We start from the raw sequence: 15961 nt of genomic DNA, 5'->3' as shown, positions 1-15961 counted from the left end.
TAGGATCATGTGTCATTCTTGTTTGTCACACAATAAAGCTGGTCACACAATAAAGCTGGCCACAAGGTGGCCCAACATTTGAGGACTATAAAGTTAAGATATGATCCCTCCGTATGCCCAGAGTCAGATAGAGTAAACAGACATTTAACAAGAGATGACGTCATAAGATGTTTTAAAATCCTGTCAGGTGTATAGAACATAGGTGGCAAATGAGGGACAGGCCACGCCCTGATCTATTCCCAGCCCCAGGAGAGCCACGTGCTCTCAGCATGGAGGTCAGGGTTTAGGAGGAGGCTATTTAACTTCCAAGCTAATTACAGAGAGTAATTAGTGGTTCCGTCTTGGACAGGAAGGAGCAGAAGATCCAGCTTCTGTCCTTGATGCAGTCAAAATGTTACCGCCTGCACATCAGGTGGCGGCACACCTGGGCTCCGAAGCTTCCTGATCACTTCCTGACAAAACGTTTCCTGTGTAGGGAGCGTCTGCCTTTCTACTCCAACATCACCTAAACAAAGGGAAATGTGTGTTGAGCGAGGGTGTTGGTGTAAGAGAACGCCGTGCCGAACCGTGGAAGCATGGAAAGAAAGAGAGAAGGATGAATGCTAAATGAAGCCTGAAATTACAGAAGTGAAACGCTAAGTCAGCCCCAGAGCACAGTAAGATTACAGCTGAGGTTTGCACTGAGTTTGCTACCCCCAGGCATAGGGAGGACTTAGAGTTTCCAAGCTGGGCTGAAGCAATCACTTTGCTAGTGTGTGCCAGCCGAGTGACTCACTCCCAAACCTGTTTAATATGAAACAGCATTAGGAGACTGGATATAGCCTCGGGGAGATCAGCTGCTAACCAGCTCCGATTATAGCTGCAATCCCTCAAATGCAGCCACTTACAACGATTCTCTCCACATGTCTTCAGAAATGCACAGCACCATATCCAGGAGAGGGACTGTCCTTGAAGTCCTTAGAACAGACTTCTGGCTCCCATTTGATGGCAATTTTTACGGAACTTAGATCAGCTTTGTCAGGAAATTGAGACCGTCGCTTTGATCAGAATGTAGGGTGACACCTCCCTGCCCAGCCCTGGAGGACGGAGTGAGAAGTGTTTAGAAAACCAAACAAGAGGAAGAAAATGGCTGAGCGCTACATAGCAGGCATCCTATTACCCATCGGCACCATAAATCTCCTTTTATACTTTTATTGGGACTATAGGGATTTTTTTTTAACATGGCAGGAATGAGGAAATCAACTCAACGAAATTTCGCTTCATACTTTAATAACGGCAGCATAAGAAGCACCAATTTAGCTTCTTATTGTGAACCTTTGTCATCCTGAGCAATAAACCGCAGTCTTTTCAGAGAGATTATATCTCCCTTTTCGGTGTTATCTGGAGCTATTAATTAGACCATCGCGGCTGATTTCCAGCCAGTGCTTTGAATGAAGAGCTGTTTGGGAAGCATATGCCAGACTCTTCCTCCCATCGGCAATTGTAAACAAAAACAAGCTGAAAGATTCTTCTTCTTCCTTCCTTCCTTCCTTCCTTCCTTCCTTCCTTCCGTCCACTTCTCCTTCTGTATTTGTTTGTTTATGCTCTCTCACAGCGGAGTTAGTAAGCAAGTGACGGGTGGCTTTTGCAGAGCACAAAGAGAAAGAAAAAAGAACCCTCAGACAGCAACAAAATAGTTTTAAGCAACTGCAAAGTCATGACGAAATGCAGTGAGATTATTCGGAAACGTATTAGAGACCAAAGCTAAAGGAAAGACGGCGGTGCCAATCCTACCTATGTTTAAAATGTGTCTCGTTCATGGTGGACTTTTGGATTCACTCCCTGAGTCACGAGTTTTTGTTTCTTAGTAGAATCTAAGACGACAGTTTGCTCTAGTCGTGACGGCACCTTGAATTTGGTTGAATGCTTTGCACGCACTTGAGACAGGCACGGCTCCCATCAGTAAAAAGTCAACTTGACCCTGAAGAAAAAAAATCTAAGACACTAGAACATGGAAACATCTCCCGTGATTATGGGTTGACAGAATTAATAGTGTGAAAATGGCTAGATAGTGGGAATTAGTCTATAGATTCAATGTAATCACTATCAAATTTCCGATAACGTTCTTTATAGAAATAGAAAAAACAACCCCCAAATCCCCACAGAAGCACAAACGACCCCAATCTGCCAAAGTACTCTTAGGCAGGGAGAACCATGCGGGGAGAACAAAAATAGCTTGATTGTACTACAAATTATGCTGCAGATATAGAGTAACTATACTGCAGAAGCATAGTAATAAAAACTACATGGCACTGGCACAAAAGCACATGTAGGCCAATGGAATAGAACTGGGTATGAAAAGAGGGCCTGAAAGCTGAGGACCTACTGCTGAGGACACAAGTTCAGTTCCCAGCACTCACGGCAGGCAGTTCACGCTGCCTGAAACTCCAACTCCAAGGGACCCGATGCTTTCTTCTGGCCTCATCAGACAGCTACATTCTGGTGCACATTACTGACAATGCATACATGTGAATGCACACACGCACACACATACATACACACACACACCACATAATTTAAAAGTGAATCTTATAAAGCACAGACCTACAACTAATTTTCTTTCTTTCCTTCTTTGTTTCTGTCTGTCTATCTTTCTCATGGAGTCCCATGGTGTCAAATTCGTAGCCAACAATGATGGTGAATTTCTTATCCCTCTCCCTCTCTCAAACTGAGAATACCCTCTTACACTACAGCACTTGATTGCTGGGGATGGAGCCTAGGGCTTCCTGCAGCCCAGACAAGCATACTGTGAGCTCCGTAATCAGCTCTCTGTTCATCCTTCAACCACGGAAAAGTCTCTAAGTCTGTTTGAGTCAGCCACAGTCCTGGTCTAGCAATTAGAAGGCATAATCCCCTAAAACTTAACAAAAAAAAAAAAGTTCAAAACTCCATTTAATGGAAAATCTGCCCTTTATCAGTTCAGGCCTGGAAGAGACTTTGCCCCTAGGGTCTTCTACCACTCTTTACGGGAGGGGGAGGAAGACCAGTTCTTACCTGGCATGGCAGTTCTGCTTTCCTTTGCCAAGAAGATGATTGACAGAAATCATTCATTCGTAACCACTGCCGGTTCAGCAGAGCTTCCTTGGGAGGTGCTCCCCTCTCTCGAGTATCAGTTTATTATATAATAAAATATACTATCATAAGTCTTCTATACTCCAAAATTTCTATTTTTGTTTTATTTTTTTATTTTAGACAAGGTCTCATGTAGCCCAGGTTGGCCTTGAACTGGGTCAACAGCCAAGAGTTAATTTGAAATTCCAATTTCCCTGACTTCATCTCCTGAGTACCAGGATATCAGCAGGTGCCAAGCCATCAGGGTTGTGTGGTGTTTTCGTAACTGGGCTACATCTCCAGCCCTGTTCTAAAGTTTTTAATTTGAAAAACAACTGTGAGAGAAAACAAGGTTGAAGAATCCTAAGTGCACATAAACAAACCCAGGCCCACAGTCTCATTCTTCCCGCGTCCACCGTTTCCACTTTGCCCATTGTTTTTTTCTAAATCTCCATATATCAATAAAAGTTTATCTGCACTGAGATCAACTTCCTTGCCCTGTCACATGCTGGTTTATTTCTTATTCTTTCCGAATAAGCAGAGCAATCCTCCACTGGTTTCTTTGAAAAGCAATGATCCTGGCAAGAGTCCAGGCCACTCCCCGTCCCGAGGGACCTTGTCCAGAGAACCAGAACATCTCTGTCCTTGACCTCTAGGAGAGAAATCAACAAGAGTCCCACAGCCGGGAAAGTGCTGTGAGAACAGCAGCGTCTCCATCTCTCCGAAGGCAGAAAATACATCTTGTTCTCACCACTAAAAGCTTCTCTGTGCCGCTTGTCTCCAGACTTGGCAGCGGAGGGACACTGAACAGGGACACTGCGGTGCAACAGTTGTCCCTGTGTTAATAAAATATTCTCACCTCCACTGTTTGGTTTCACGGCGCCAACGATACACGCCTTGTAATTTTTGAGTATTCTTTGATTCCATGACACGACTTTCTCTATTCGGCTTTAAGGATAGTATTTACACACGTGGCTCTATTCTGGTAGGAATAGAAGACAAATTGAATTTTCCTACAGGCTGAAGATTTGGGATGCCTAGGGGAGACACTTTTCCAACGAGAAAGCCTTTAAGGAGAAAAAGAACAATTAGTGAGAGGTGGTCATGTGACCACGGAGAAAAGCAGCTTAAAGAAGGCAGGATTCCTTTTTGTCACGAGATTTCAAACCTTTCAGTTCAGGGTTGGGTAGCTCCACTGCTCTGAGCCTGAGGTGAAACAAATTATCTGAGCAGCAGACAGAGGGAGAGTGTGGCAAAGGCTACTCACCTCAGAGAAGCCGAGAGGGAGGCAGGGTGGGGCCGGGACTATAAAAACTCTTGAAATACAGACCTTTGGTGACCTACTGTCCCCCAACTAGGCCCCACCACCTCCTGATAGGCCACAGGTGACAGTAGCACTGCATAAACCATTCCAGTCACATCAGAAGCCTTTGAAGGGTGCTCACAGAATCCAGACGGTGGTCGGATCCCCTGGGACCCGAGTTACAGCCCGGAGTGAGCTGCCTTGACACTGGGTGCTGAGAGTGGAACCTGGGTTCTCCCGGGAGAGCAGCTTAACCACAGAGCCACCGCTCCAGCCTCAGCGGAACTCAACTTTTAAAAACATGAACTATAATAGGAATTTTAAAAACTAATCTCCATTTAGTTTAAGCACTAAATTAACCAGTGTTCTTTTTTTTTTTTCCCTGTGAAACATGCTAACTGGTGCCCAGAACTCAAAAGGGCCATTCTTCTAGCTCACAGACCCATCTCTACTTGGTGTTTTCTGTGCCCTCCGGTTGAGTATAAGACACATCAAGAAGAAGTTGTGTTTGAGACCAACCCTTCAGATAGTATATGTTTGTTGTGGCCGTTACCTACTTTAATCAAATATGGCGCAGTCTATGAAATATTAAATATGGAGGTTAGTTATGGTTTCTGTGGAAATTGGGAGAAATGATTTGGAAAGATTTGATAATATCGACATGCTAAAAAATGTCTTAAAAAAACAATGATTAGAGGAACTGGTTTTGTTTTTTTTTTTTTACAGCACTGAAAAGTAATTATTGTTTACAACTATCTATGATATATTACAAAATAACCGGGCAACTGTGGGAGGGCAACATAGAAATGATTAATGAAGAAGGAGCTGGGAGAGCCTGTTGACCATCACACATGGTATACAGGTATTAAATTACCATACAGTACCCTGTTGTGGACTGCCCCGCTGCTGTTTGTATTTGATGCTAATTTCGCTTCTGCAACAGGGGCTGTCTCAGGTGAGGAGTGAGTCATGTACTCAGGTGACTTCCTGTGAACCCTCCTTCATTTTTATTTGTAAAATAAAGGCTAGAGCTGGAGATTAGGCAGTGGAAGGGAAAGGAAGAGCAAAGAGTTGTAGAGAAAGAGGGAGAGAAAGGAGGAGAGGGAGAGAGGGAGAGAAAGAGGAAAACGGAAGAAGAGGAGGTGGGAGGAAAATGCAGCAGAAGCACATGGCCTGGAGAAACCACAAGTTTATCAGGGATCTCGTAGCTGGGGAATACAGCCGAGCAGTGGTAGATCTGCCCAATCTAGGTGTGTACCTTGTATTCATATTAAATGAGTCGAGATTTCACTGCATGGGCTTATCTGGGCTGGAGATTTACCACAACAAATTGGTGCCCATCATATCGATTAGAACTCGAATGAGATAAAAGTTCACTGGTCCCCCACCCCCACCCCTTAAAGGAGTACCATTAAGATGAACAAATATCTCACTTTTGAAAAGCCAAGTGAATAAAATTTAGACTCCAGCAGTGTGCCGTAATGGTACAGCACACTTGTTTAGTTTATGCAAGACCCTCGGTTACAGCCCCAGCAATTCGCACATGCGTGCACATACATACAACACACAACAACAACAGCTATGAAAGATTGCAAGGAGCAATAAAATATAAAGTTAATCTACACTTACACCACCATGCGGTGGTTTGAAGTTTCTGTGCCATTTTGACACAATGCAAACTGGAAGTTGTATAGTACACATCCTGAAAATGATTTGTGCGGCAAAGATATCTTGGAATTCTAATTAACAGCCTCATCCTCAAAGAAAGAGTATGGATGGGAAAATTAATGCATATTTATGGTCTTCGATCCTCTAACTTAAAATGTTAAACTATGTATGAGGTTATCATTAGTGATTCTCCACTCTGGCTGAGTTTCTCTATAAGCCAATTTGATGCACGCACTGAATAGAGTAAAGGAGTAACTCAAACCTCAAATTTAACATTTTTGTGTTAAGATCAAGAGTGAGGTTTTTTTTTTTAATCATCTTGGCAATTTACGAGTATTCTGTTTGACAGATGGGGCATTTCAGATGTTGAATTTAGACTTGTGATTTTGACTTGAAATATTTAAATAAATTTAATTGATGGTAGTAGATTTGGGATTTAAATTTGAGACGAATAAACGTTGGATTAATGCTGTTTATAAACTGTGTTTGAATTTTCCAGAGTTCCGAGGTACCGAATCTATAACCTTTAAGTTATTAGGTTTGTAAATAGAGTGTAAATACTTAGGAATACTGACTTATTAGATTTGAGAAGTTGCTTGTTGAGTACATGAAGTACTTGGAAGAATAAGATAAATTACGTTTTAGTTATAGTTTGAATCCTATAAACAACATTAAGTGAGTAAATGTTTGGAGAATTTATTGTGTTTATGGGCTAATGGTAAGTTCTAGCAGAATATTCTACTTATAAAAAAGCTAGACTTAAAAGTTAAGTTTAGAAGCCTAATAAAAGAGATTTTAAAGCCAGATATCTTAAATACATTTGACATTACGTAGGCAGGAATGACTATTTTTTTTTGTTTGTTTGTTTCTTGTTTTCTCATACAAAAAGCCTGCCTCCTTAATTGGAAAGCTCCAAGAAGAACCGTTGTTTACCTTGTCCCAAGTGAAGTCCTCATTCACGAAATTCAGCCCCTAAACTTTCAAAGAAAAACAATCATTGTATTTTTAAAAAAATTACAGGACCAGGTTGATGGCTTAGCATAAAGACATCTTAGGCCAAGCCTGATGACCTGAGTTGGATCCCTAGAACCCACCCAGTGGGAGGAGAAGGAAAAGCTGTCCTTTTCACATGTGTGCCTTGACACACATGTATGTGTGCATGTGTATACACACAGACACACAGATACACCCACATATAAATAAATGTAAAGTTTTAAAAAGTTAAACTTTTTTGAGACAGTCTTTCTACCTACCCCTGGCTGTCCTGTAACTCACTCTACAGACTAGACCAAGCTGGCCTTGAATTCACAGATATCTGCCGGCCTCTCCCTCTCAAGTGCTAATATTAAAGCTATGTGCCACTATGACTGGCTAACAAAAAATTGTGTGAATGTTTATTTGTGTGAGTGTAGGCACACACGTCCACAGTGCACTGTGTGGAGGAAAGAGGACAACCTTGGGTGTTGGGCCTCAGTTTCCCACTCATTTGAGGCAGGATCATCACTTGGTTGCAGTGACACTGTATACTCCAGGATGGCTGGCCTGCAGGCTTTTAGAGGACTCTCCTATGTCTGCTTCTCAACTCACTTTAGGACCTCTGGGGTTCTAAATGAGTACCACCACCTCTGGCTTTTACCACACACACTTCAGGAGTCAGACTCTGATTTTCAGGCTTGTGCAAAAAAGCACTTTCACCCACTGAGCTATCTCTCCAGCCCAGAAACATTTTAAATATGTTCTACCATGCGACCACTGCTACATACAGATCAGGAGAAGTGAAGGCAGGTGCTTACACAAGAGAGTATACATGGATGTTCCTAGAAGCCTTATTTGTAAACTAGTCAACGTAACCCAAATATCCAGTGTCAGGTGGTAAATAAATTATAGTACAAGGCTTCTAATAGAATAGTATTTGGCAATAGAAAAATAAAGTGCTGATACATGAATCGGTACTAGACAGATGACCCTTGAAAACATTGAGAAACCAGACACAAAAGACCTATTATGTCACTCCGCTTATATGAGACGTCAGGACTGTTTGACAATGCACAAAATAGATTACTGATTGCTTACGGCTGGGAGGAGGCATGGGTAGAGATGAAGAACAAGTCAGTGAGTGTGGACTTTTCCTCAGGGTGATGGAATGTTCTAGAATTAGTTTTGATGACGGTTATATAACTCTGAATAGACCCAAACCATTACGTTCTAAATGGGCAAATTATAGGGTATGTGAATTATGTCTCAATGAAGCCACTATGAAAAACAGGCTGGGAAGGGAGGAGGGAGGGACATGGGGAGAAATGGCAATGCTTTTCTATAAGGAAACAGCAGGTCTGGGGAGGTCTTATTACTGGGAAGGTATCTGACCACTGCACTCCGTTGTGCTGATGCCTGGCTCCTTCACATTTTCTCATTGACCCTAGGGTAGATACCATCCTCCAGTCTCAAAGGAGACAGGAAAGCTTCCGGCTTCCATCTTGGGAGTCAGAATATATATATATATATATATATATATATATATATATATATATATATATATATATATATATAGAGAGAGAGAGAGAGAGAGAGAGAGAGAGAGAGATTGCCCTAATAATAAGAAAGCCATGCAACAGGAAAGTAAGTTTAAGAAGAGAAGTAGGGAGTTAGAGGACCAGTGGAGTGGTTGGTATTGGCCCGGGGAGAGAGACGAAAATGGCCTGAACTGAGCTGTGGTAATAGGAGCAGAGAGAAAGGAAGACATTCAAGAAATGGTGTGAATAAAAACGGAGCAGAGTGTTGAGACGTCGGTACACAGTAGCGACGAGGGAGCAGAAGGAATTAAGAATTTCTGGCTTACAGACTGAATAGAAAGGAGTTAAAAAAAGAAAAAGAAAATGATCTACCATATGATCCAGTAATCCCTCTGCTGGGTCTATATCCAAACGAAATGAAATCAGTATATTGAAGAAATGTCTGCGCTCAAGTGTTTATTGTAGTGCTAGTCACAAAAACCAAAGAACTGTGCACTAAGAACAAACGTAAGTGCCCATTGACTAATAGGTAAAAATATAATACACATGCACACACATATGTAAATATATACACATATATGTAAATATACACATATATATATTATATATATACACACACACTTAATGGAATGATATTGATCATAAAAATTGTGAAATCTTGTTATTTTGTTGTTTTGGACAACATAGGTAGAACTTGAAAATAACATTTTGAATGAAATAAGCCAGGCACAAAAGGACAAACCCCATGTAATCTCACTCACTTGTAGAGGAGTTGAAGAGTAATTACTAGAGGCTGAGGACAACAGAGGGTAGGCAAGAAGGGGGAAAGGCTTTTTAGAGGGTATTGTGTTACAAGGAGAGAGGAGAGAGAAAGTCTGTTCTTGAACTGTGCACTCGGGTGGCTATAGCTAATGATAAAATGCTACCTATTTTAAAGATGATGGTGGGAAGGATTTTGAATGTGATTACCACACAGAAATGACAACAACTTGAGGGTACAGATACACTTGACCTGAATTTGACACTATGTATCCGACGGATGCATTATCAAAGCATCACAGGTGGCTGACTGTGATGGGCCACACTGGTAGGCCCAGGGATGGGCTTCTGGAATTGGAAGCAGGAAGAACAGGAGCTACAGGCTGCTTTCACTGCACAGTGAGTACACATCCTGGACTGAATGAGTACCTATTTACAAAAACCAAACAACGAACAACAAAACCCTCCCAAACACAATCTATTATGGTAAAGGAAGGTACTCTGACTTAAGTCACCGAGCAGATGATACCTTAGCCTAAGATGATGACGAGATTGTACTGCACAGAGAATAATCTTTAAAAGACATACTTTCCATTCTGGACTAGTGAGTGCGTTCTGCAGGTTAACAAGCAAAAGTGAAGGAACAAATAGCCAGTGGTGGAGAGAGAGAGTCCAGCAGAAACTACTGGGGAAACCCTGCTGAAACAGTGGTGCCGGAGTTTGCAATTGAGAGATTTCCAGGCACAGCCGAGTGTTCTCACCAGGGCATGAGTGTCCGGCCTCTCATCCCCACCCCAAGCATTTCTATACCGTGGAATAAATAGTATTAACCTTGGTGGAAATGGTTTGCCATCTATAATAGCGTCTAAAATAGTGTAATACTTTAATACCCTTGGCAATTTTTATTGTTCTCCTTGGTCCCAGTTGTGGGGCCAGGAGGCCAGCCTGGCCTAAAACAAGGAGTTTGGCGTGCATATGAAGTAAATGTGAGTGTGAGGCGAGGTGCTCTCATCTTTCCATCTCAGAGTCAGCTCTCCACAAGCACCCACAGCACCTGACAATTCACCAGGGTCATTTATATCCCGGGATCACACACCTTTCAGAGCTGTGCTGTTAGGTGCATACGTATTTGGAAGTTTTACATCCTCTGGATGAGTTGACGACGCCATCACTGTGAATCATTTTTATTTCTTCTTCTTTTTTTTTTTTTTTTGGTTCTTTTTTTTTTTTCGGAGCTGGGGACCGAAAGCCAGGGCCTTGCGCTTCCTAGGTAAGCGCTCTACCACTGAGCTAAATCCCCAGCCCCCATTTTTATTACTTCTGATACTATTATTGACCCCGAAAACTAGTTTTCTTTGACAGACTAGTAGATGTTTCTCCATCTGCTTTTACTTTTTTGACTTCTTGTGTTTGTGCATTTAAAACACATTTTGCAAGTGGTCAGCTATCGCATCTTGCTTTTCATCCAACCCCTGTTATCTTAGTTAAGAACGTTTAGTCCATTTTCATTTGATTCAGTTATTGCTGGAGTTCGACTTAGGTCTATCATCTGCTTGGAGCAGTCGAACTTCTTCTATCTGGGAGTACAGGGTCTACATCTTTATACTCAAACACCGACCTCAAATTGAAAATATTTGGGAAAACTCTTTGCTTCTTCGCTGAGTGTGGTGGTTTGAATGGTTTCCATAGGCTCATATATTTGCATGTTTGGTCTCTTAGCCAATGCACTATTTGGAAAGAATTAGGAGGTGTGGCCTCCTTGGGGTAGGTGTGGCCTTGTTGGAGGAGGTGTGTCACTGGGGTTGGGCCCCAGGTCAGGCCCATTGTGTGTCTCTCTCTGCCTGCTGCCTGCCTATCAGGATGTAAAGTTACATCTACAACACTTTGCCTGTCTGCTTGATGACCATGGACTAACCCTCTAAAATTGGTAAGCCTATGCCCAATGAAATGCTTTCTTTGAAGTGTTGCCTTGGTGAGCTGGGTAGTTTTATGACAAAAACTAAAGTCGTCTGAGAGGCGAGAAACTCAACTAAGAAAATGCCTTCACCAGATCGAGCTGTAGGCAAGCCTGTAAGGTATTTTCATAATTAGTGACTGATGGGGGAGGGGCCAGCCTGTTGTTGGTATGGCCACCCGTGGGATTCTGGTGCTGGGTTCTATAAGAAAGCAGGCTGAGCCCTGAGGAGCAAGCCAGTAAGCAGCACTCTCGATGGCCTCTGCACCAGCTCCTGCCTCCAGGTTCTAGCCCTACTTGAGTTCCTGTCCTGACTTCCTTCAGTGGTAGACTATGGATATAGAAGTGTAGACCACATAAAAACTCCCCAACTTGCTTCTGGCCATGGTATTTCATCATAGCAATGGTAACCCTAACTGGGATGCCTTGGTCATGGTGTCTCCTCACAGTAACGGTAACTAAGAAACTAACTGTATTCAGACTTTCTCTATCTATTCCCTAAATGATACAAGATAATAGCTATTTACATAGCAATTACGTTAAAATGGTTGTTCTAAGTAACTATTATTAACTGGTTGAGAGGATGTCCACAAGTTATAGGAAAGTACTGTAACTGGTGGCTCTTCTGCCTTTCTGAGTGGTTGCACCTTGATTGTCGAAAGCGAAGTTTAGTCTTGTTAGGACATTTCCAGAAAAAATGCTATAACACTTTTTAAATAAGATTTGAACATGAATAAATTTTGGCATGAAGTAGAGAGGGATCTTGGAACAAAACCCCAAAAGATACCAAGGGTCAACTGTACATGGCTTTCGTGCCACTTGGAAACTATTAATATCATCTGTTCTAACATATTCATCCTCAGTCCTCTCCCTCAGGACCCATCCACCTATCTCCATGTTAAGTGACTTATTGTTTCGAATTGTACTGATGTCCTCATTCTTAGATTTTTTTTTCCGCTTTAAATGATTCACTTTAGACAACCTCTATTGATGTGACTTGAAGTTCACCAATCTTTTTTTATTTAGCAATGTTTAATTTTCCATTAGAAAATTCAATTTTTTCAGAGTAGGGTTTTACCATATAGCTTAGACGGGCCTCAAGCTTACGATGTAGCCTAGAATGGCCTCGAACTCACAGTAATTGTCCTGCCTCAGTTTCCTGATTGCTGGGATAATAGGCAGGCACCACCATGCCCAACTATTTTTTTCTCATTCTGAGACACTGTTTCTAGGTAGTCCGTCCTAGCCTAGAGCTCACAATACTCTAGGCTCCGTCTCAGAAGCCATAAGATGACAGGTGTGCCACCTCAGCATATTTTATCTCAAAAACTGTAGTCTTCATCTGTAAAAGTACATTTTGGATGTTCTCCGACTCTAACTTTTTGAATGTGTTGATTATAGCGAAACTGTTTTCATGTCTTTGCTAATTCTGGTATCCGTGACAGTTTTTTGATATGCTCTGCCTGGTTGGTTTTCTCAGTATAGGTTATATTTTCCTGTCTGATCAAGCCTCTTGTCTATCAGTTCATGGAAAATAAAGGGGATAAACACTACGGTGTGTGTAATCAGCAAAATGTGGAGCATGGGAGACATTCCGGGACAAGGCAGCCTCCATGATAAGCATAAAGAGCTAACAGGATGGCCAGGAAGTTGAGTGGATGCTGCTTCTGTAAAGGACATGAGCTTGGTTGCTGGGGCCCACACTGGATGCTCACGACTGCCCATGACTTTAGCTTTAGGGGGAGATGGCTCTCCCTTCCTGACTCTTGGAACACTTGCATCCAAATGCACATTCCCACTCACAGACACAGACATCTACACATACCTTTAAAGTGGTTAAAATACATCTTAGTGTTCAAGGAATGGAAGACATTTAAGAGACTAGCCAAGTGCTGGGTCCCTGAGTTTGGTTCTATGTAGAGCACTTACATGCATAAGGCCCTGGGTTCAATATCCCGCACTGATTAAGTAAGCATAGGAGTAAAAATCTCTAATTTTTTGTAAAGAGGAAGAATAGCCAGATGCATTGTGAGGACTTCGCTTGAGTCTTCTTCCATTTGTAGACATGGCTCTTATAAAACATTCGTGGAAATTTTGAAAACCGTGTCACATATTTAAGAAGCTATACATGTTTAGAACGTATTAATTGAAATAGATTCCTTAATAATTTAGTGATTGTATTTTAAAGTAGGTCTTACCAGTTAATGGGTGCCTAATGAAATATTTACAGGTGAAATTGTACTCTGATTATGAGTTTCTTCAAAATAACCCAGGGAAGTAAAGAGAAAGTACAAATGGAACAAACTAGCCAAGGAGTAATAAACTCGAGTAGAAGGGTCACAACATTTCTTGTTCTTTCTATTTCTGAATTTTTTGCTTCATATATTTGCAACAAAAACTTCTGATACTTGACATTAGTCATGCTGTATATTTTTCAATCATGAAATTGTTCAGACGGCCCCTTCCATGAGAAAAGGTATACAACTTTCTCTCCCTTCCCCAATAGACTTCTGTTCAAGACTATTCCTCTATTGAAACGAATTATTCATTTATTCTCAAATATTTCTTTATTTCTTTTTTTTAAAGATTTATTTATTTATTTTATGTATGTGAGTACACTGTAGCTGTCTTCAGACACACCAGAAGAGGGCATTGGATTCCATGACAGATGCTTGTGAGTCACCATGTGGTTGCTGGGAATCGAACTCAGGACCTCTGGAAGAGCAGTCAGTGTTCTTAACCTCTGAGCCACCTCTCTAGCCCCTATTTCTTTTATTTATTGATCATAAGGAAAGACTATCTGTTCTTTCTATCCATAATACCTTCCATAGAGACTGGAGTCCAATAAATTGTGATAAGTTGGCAATTCACTAAGACAGCCATGACAGAGGGAATAGTTCTGTTGTATTGAATCAAATTTCCAGGCATGAATTGTGTCCTTTTGTGGAATGGTGATTTTATTTATTTACCTCCTTACTTATTGAGAAAGATTCTCATGTAGCCCAGGCTAGCCTCAAAGTTGTTATGAACCGTGGCCATCCTTGAACTTCTGATCTTCTAGAACTGCAGGCATGTGCCTCCACCCAGACCCAGGAGGGATTAAGTCCTTCTCATTCCTGTGAGACTGTATAAGTAAATGCAGGTCAAAGGCTCTGCCGGAGTCCAAAGGTAAAGGCAGGGAGTGAGGGTGGAAGTGCTGTGATTCACTGCATACTTCCTGTCCTTAATGCCAAGAACTGTTCTGTGACCTTTGCCACCTCTGTGTCTTGAAGCCCTCCCTTCTTCACAGGATTGTTCTGATGCAAAGAAGATATTCAATGTGGTATGGGGAAGGCATTTTAAAACAGGAAAGTATAAAGTTGAGTGTGTAATGGTTTTTCTTTTTTCAAGACACCACCACAGGACCACATTATAATATTAAACAGATTAACTCGGTGAAAGGATTCAGGCTGTAAAGCCTGTTTGGGGCAATTTTATATACATTTTTCTTTTGAAAATAAAAAAATATTTATTATCGAGCTTACACATAGCTACAGAATGTAAAATTATATACATTTTGTTTGTTGCACCATCTATATGTAAATGTATATGTACAATGTATGATTTCACATGTACACATAAGGCACTATGTAGGCAACTGGTGTTTTGCTAAGAGATGTTGACAGAAAGGAAGAGATAAACCCAGAGCCTGTTCTCACGGTTTGCCTAATCCAGGGCTCTTTAAAGTCTTATCTACATCTGATTCTTCATCTCTACGAGTCAAATGTCACGTATTATTCCTTTCCTGACTGACTGACTGACTTGCTTTGTTACGCTTCATATAATGATTGATTGATTTTTTTTAATAAAGAATTGAACATGCATTATTTTTATTGTTGAGCCATGCTATTCATGTAGCCCATGTTGGCCTCAAAGTAACAATATGGCCAAAGTTCAGATATTTTGAACTTCTGGTTCTCTGACCTCCTCCCCGTCTGCAGAGCTTTACTGGCATATGTTACCTCTCCCAGTTTATGTGGTTTTGTCCCGGTTTTCTATACCAACTGGGCTATGTCCCTAGCCCAGTCAGCTCACTTATTTTTTCCACTTTTAGTAAAAGCAAACCTCGTTTATCACTTTAGCTAGGGTCACAGCTTCGGGAACCGAAATTGCAAATGTTTCAGAATAATCCATTAAGTTGTGCATTTGTTTTGCATAGCTTTGTTTATTTAACAGTTTTTTTATTCTGTTTAACAATTCGCTTAAAAAATAAATAAATTAAAAAAAAATCTTCTTTCAAAACTCACATAACTTGACTTGTGCGAACCACACTAAGGAGTGTAAACTGTAGTCAGATGGGTCACATAGCCTCCCAGAAGAGCAGGACAGCTATCAAAGAGGACAGTAAGAAGCGTAATAATAAAAATGATGGTCATCATAAAACGTACACTCTTAACAGGAAACTCAGTCCCCAAATGGTGCGAATAGCCTTTTTGCATTACACAAAGTAATGCACAACGGCCAGGGCGGCTCTCGCGGCACCCCTCAGGGCCCCCTTTCGTAGGGGGGGGGGGGAGGAATCCTGCGCTGCCAGGTGGGCGGGGTTGGGTCCAAGAGGGGCGGGCCTGGTGGGCGGGGGCTGAAGCGCTGGTGGGCGGGGACTGAGAAGCTGGTGGGCGGGGCTGAGGCGCTGGC

At 41.7% G+C, this 15961-nt stretch overlaps 1 protein-coding gene across 3 annotated transcripts in view; it reads right to left on the bottom strand.

Moving 5' to 3' along the window:
- LOC148004319 (uncharacterized) overlaps positions 1-4631 on the bottom strand; it is a 78251-nt gene extending 73620 nt beyond the window's left edge. The window contains exons 1-3 of one of the 3 annotated variants that reach the window (XR_015627993.1): positions 3034-4631; positions 1774-1960; positions 758-1621 (exon numbers count right to left, since the gene is read on the bottom strand). Coding sequence is in view for 1 of the 3 variants with exons in the window: in XM_087564203.1 (XP_087420329.1) it covers positions 3034-3086 (53 nt within the window). In the remaining 2 variants the exon portion in view is untranslated. Of the gene's footprint in view, positions 1-757; positions 1622-1773; positions 1961-3033 lie in introns of those variants that run through there. The other 2 variants (XR_015627994.1, XM_087564203.1) reach the window with 2 other exon arrangements.
- Between the last annotated feature and the right edge of the window lie 11330 nt (positions 4632-15961).

The sequence above is a fragment of the Rattus norvegicus genome, chromosome 8 (assembly GCF_021556685.1).
Source record: "Rattus norvegicus strain SHRSP/BbbUtx chromosome 8, alternate assembly SHRSP_T2T, whole genome shotgun sequence".
In the NCBI taxonomy this organism is placed as follows: Eukaryota; Metazoa; Chordata; class Mammalia; order Rodentia; family Muridae; genus Rattus; species Rattus norvegicus.
This window is presented reverse-complemented; position numbering and strand designations above follow the sequence as displayed.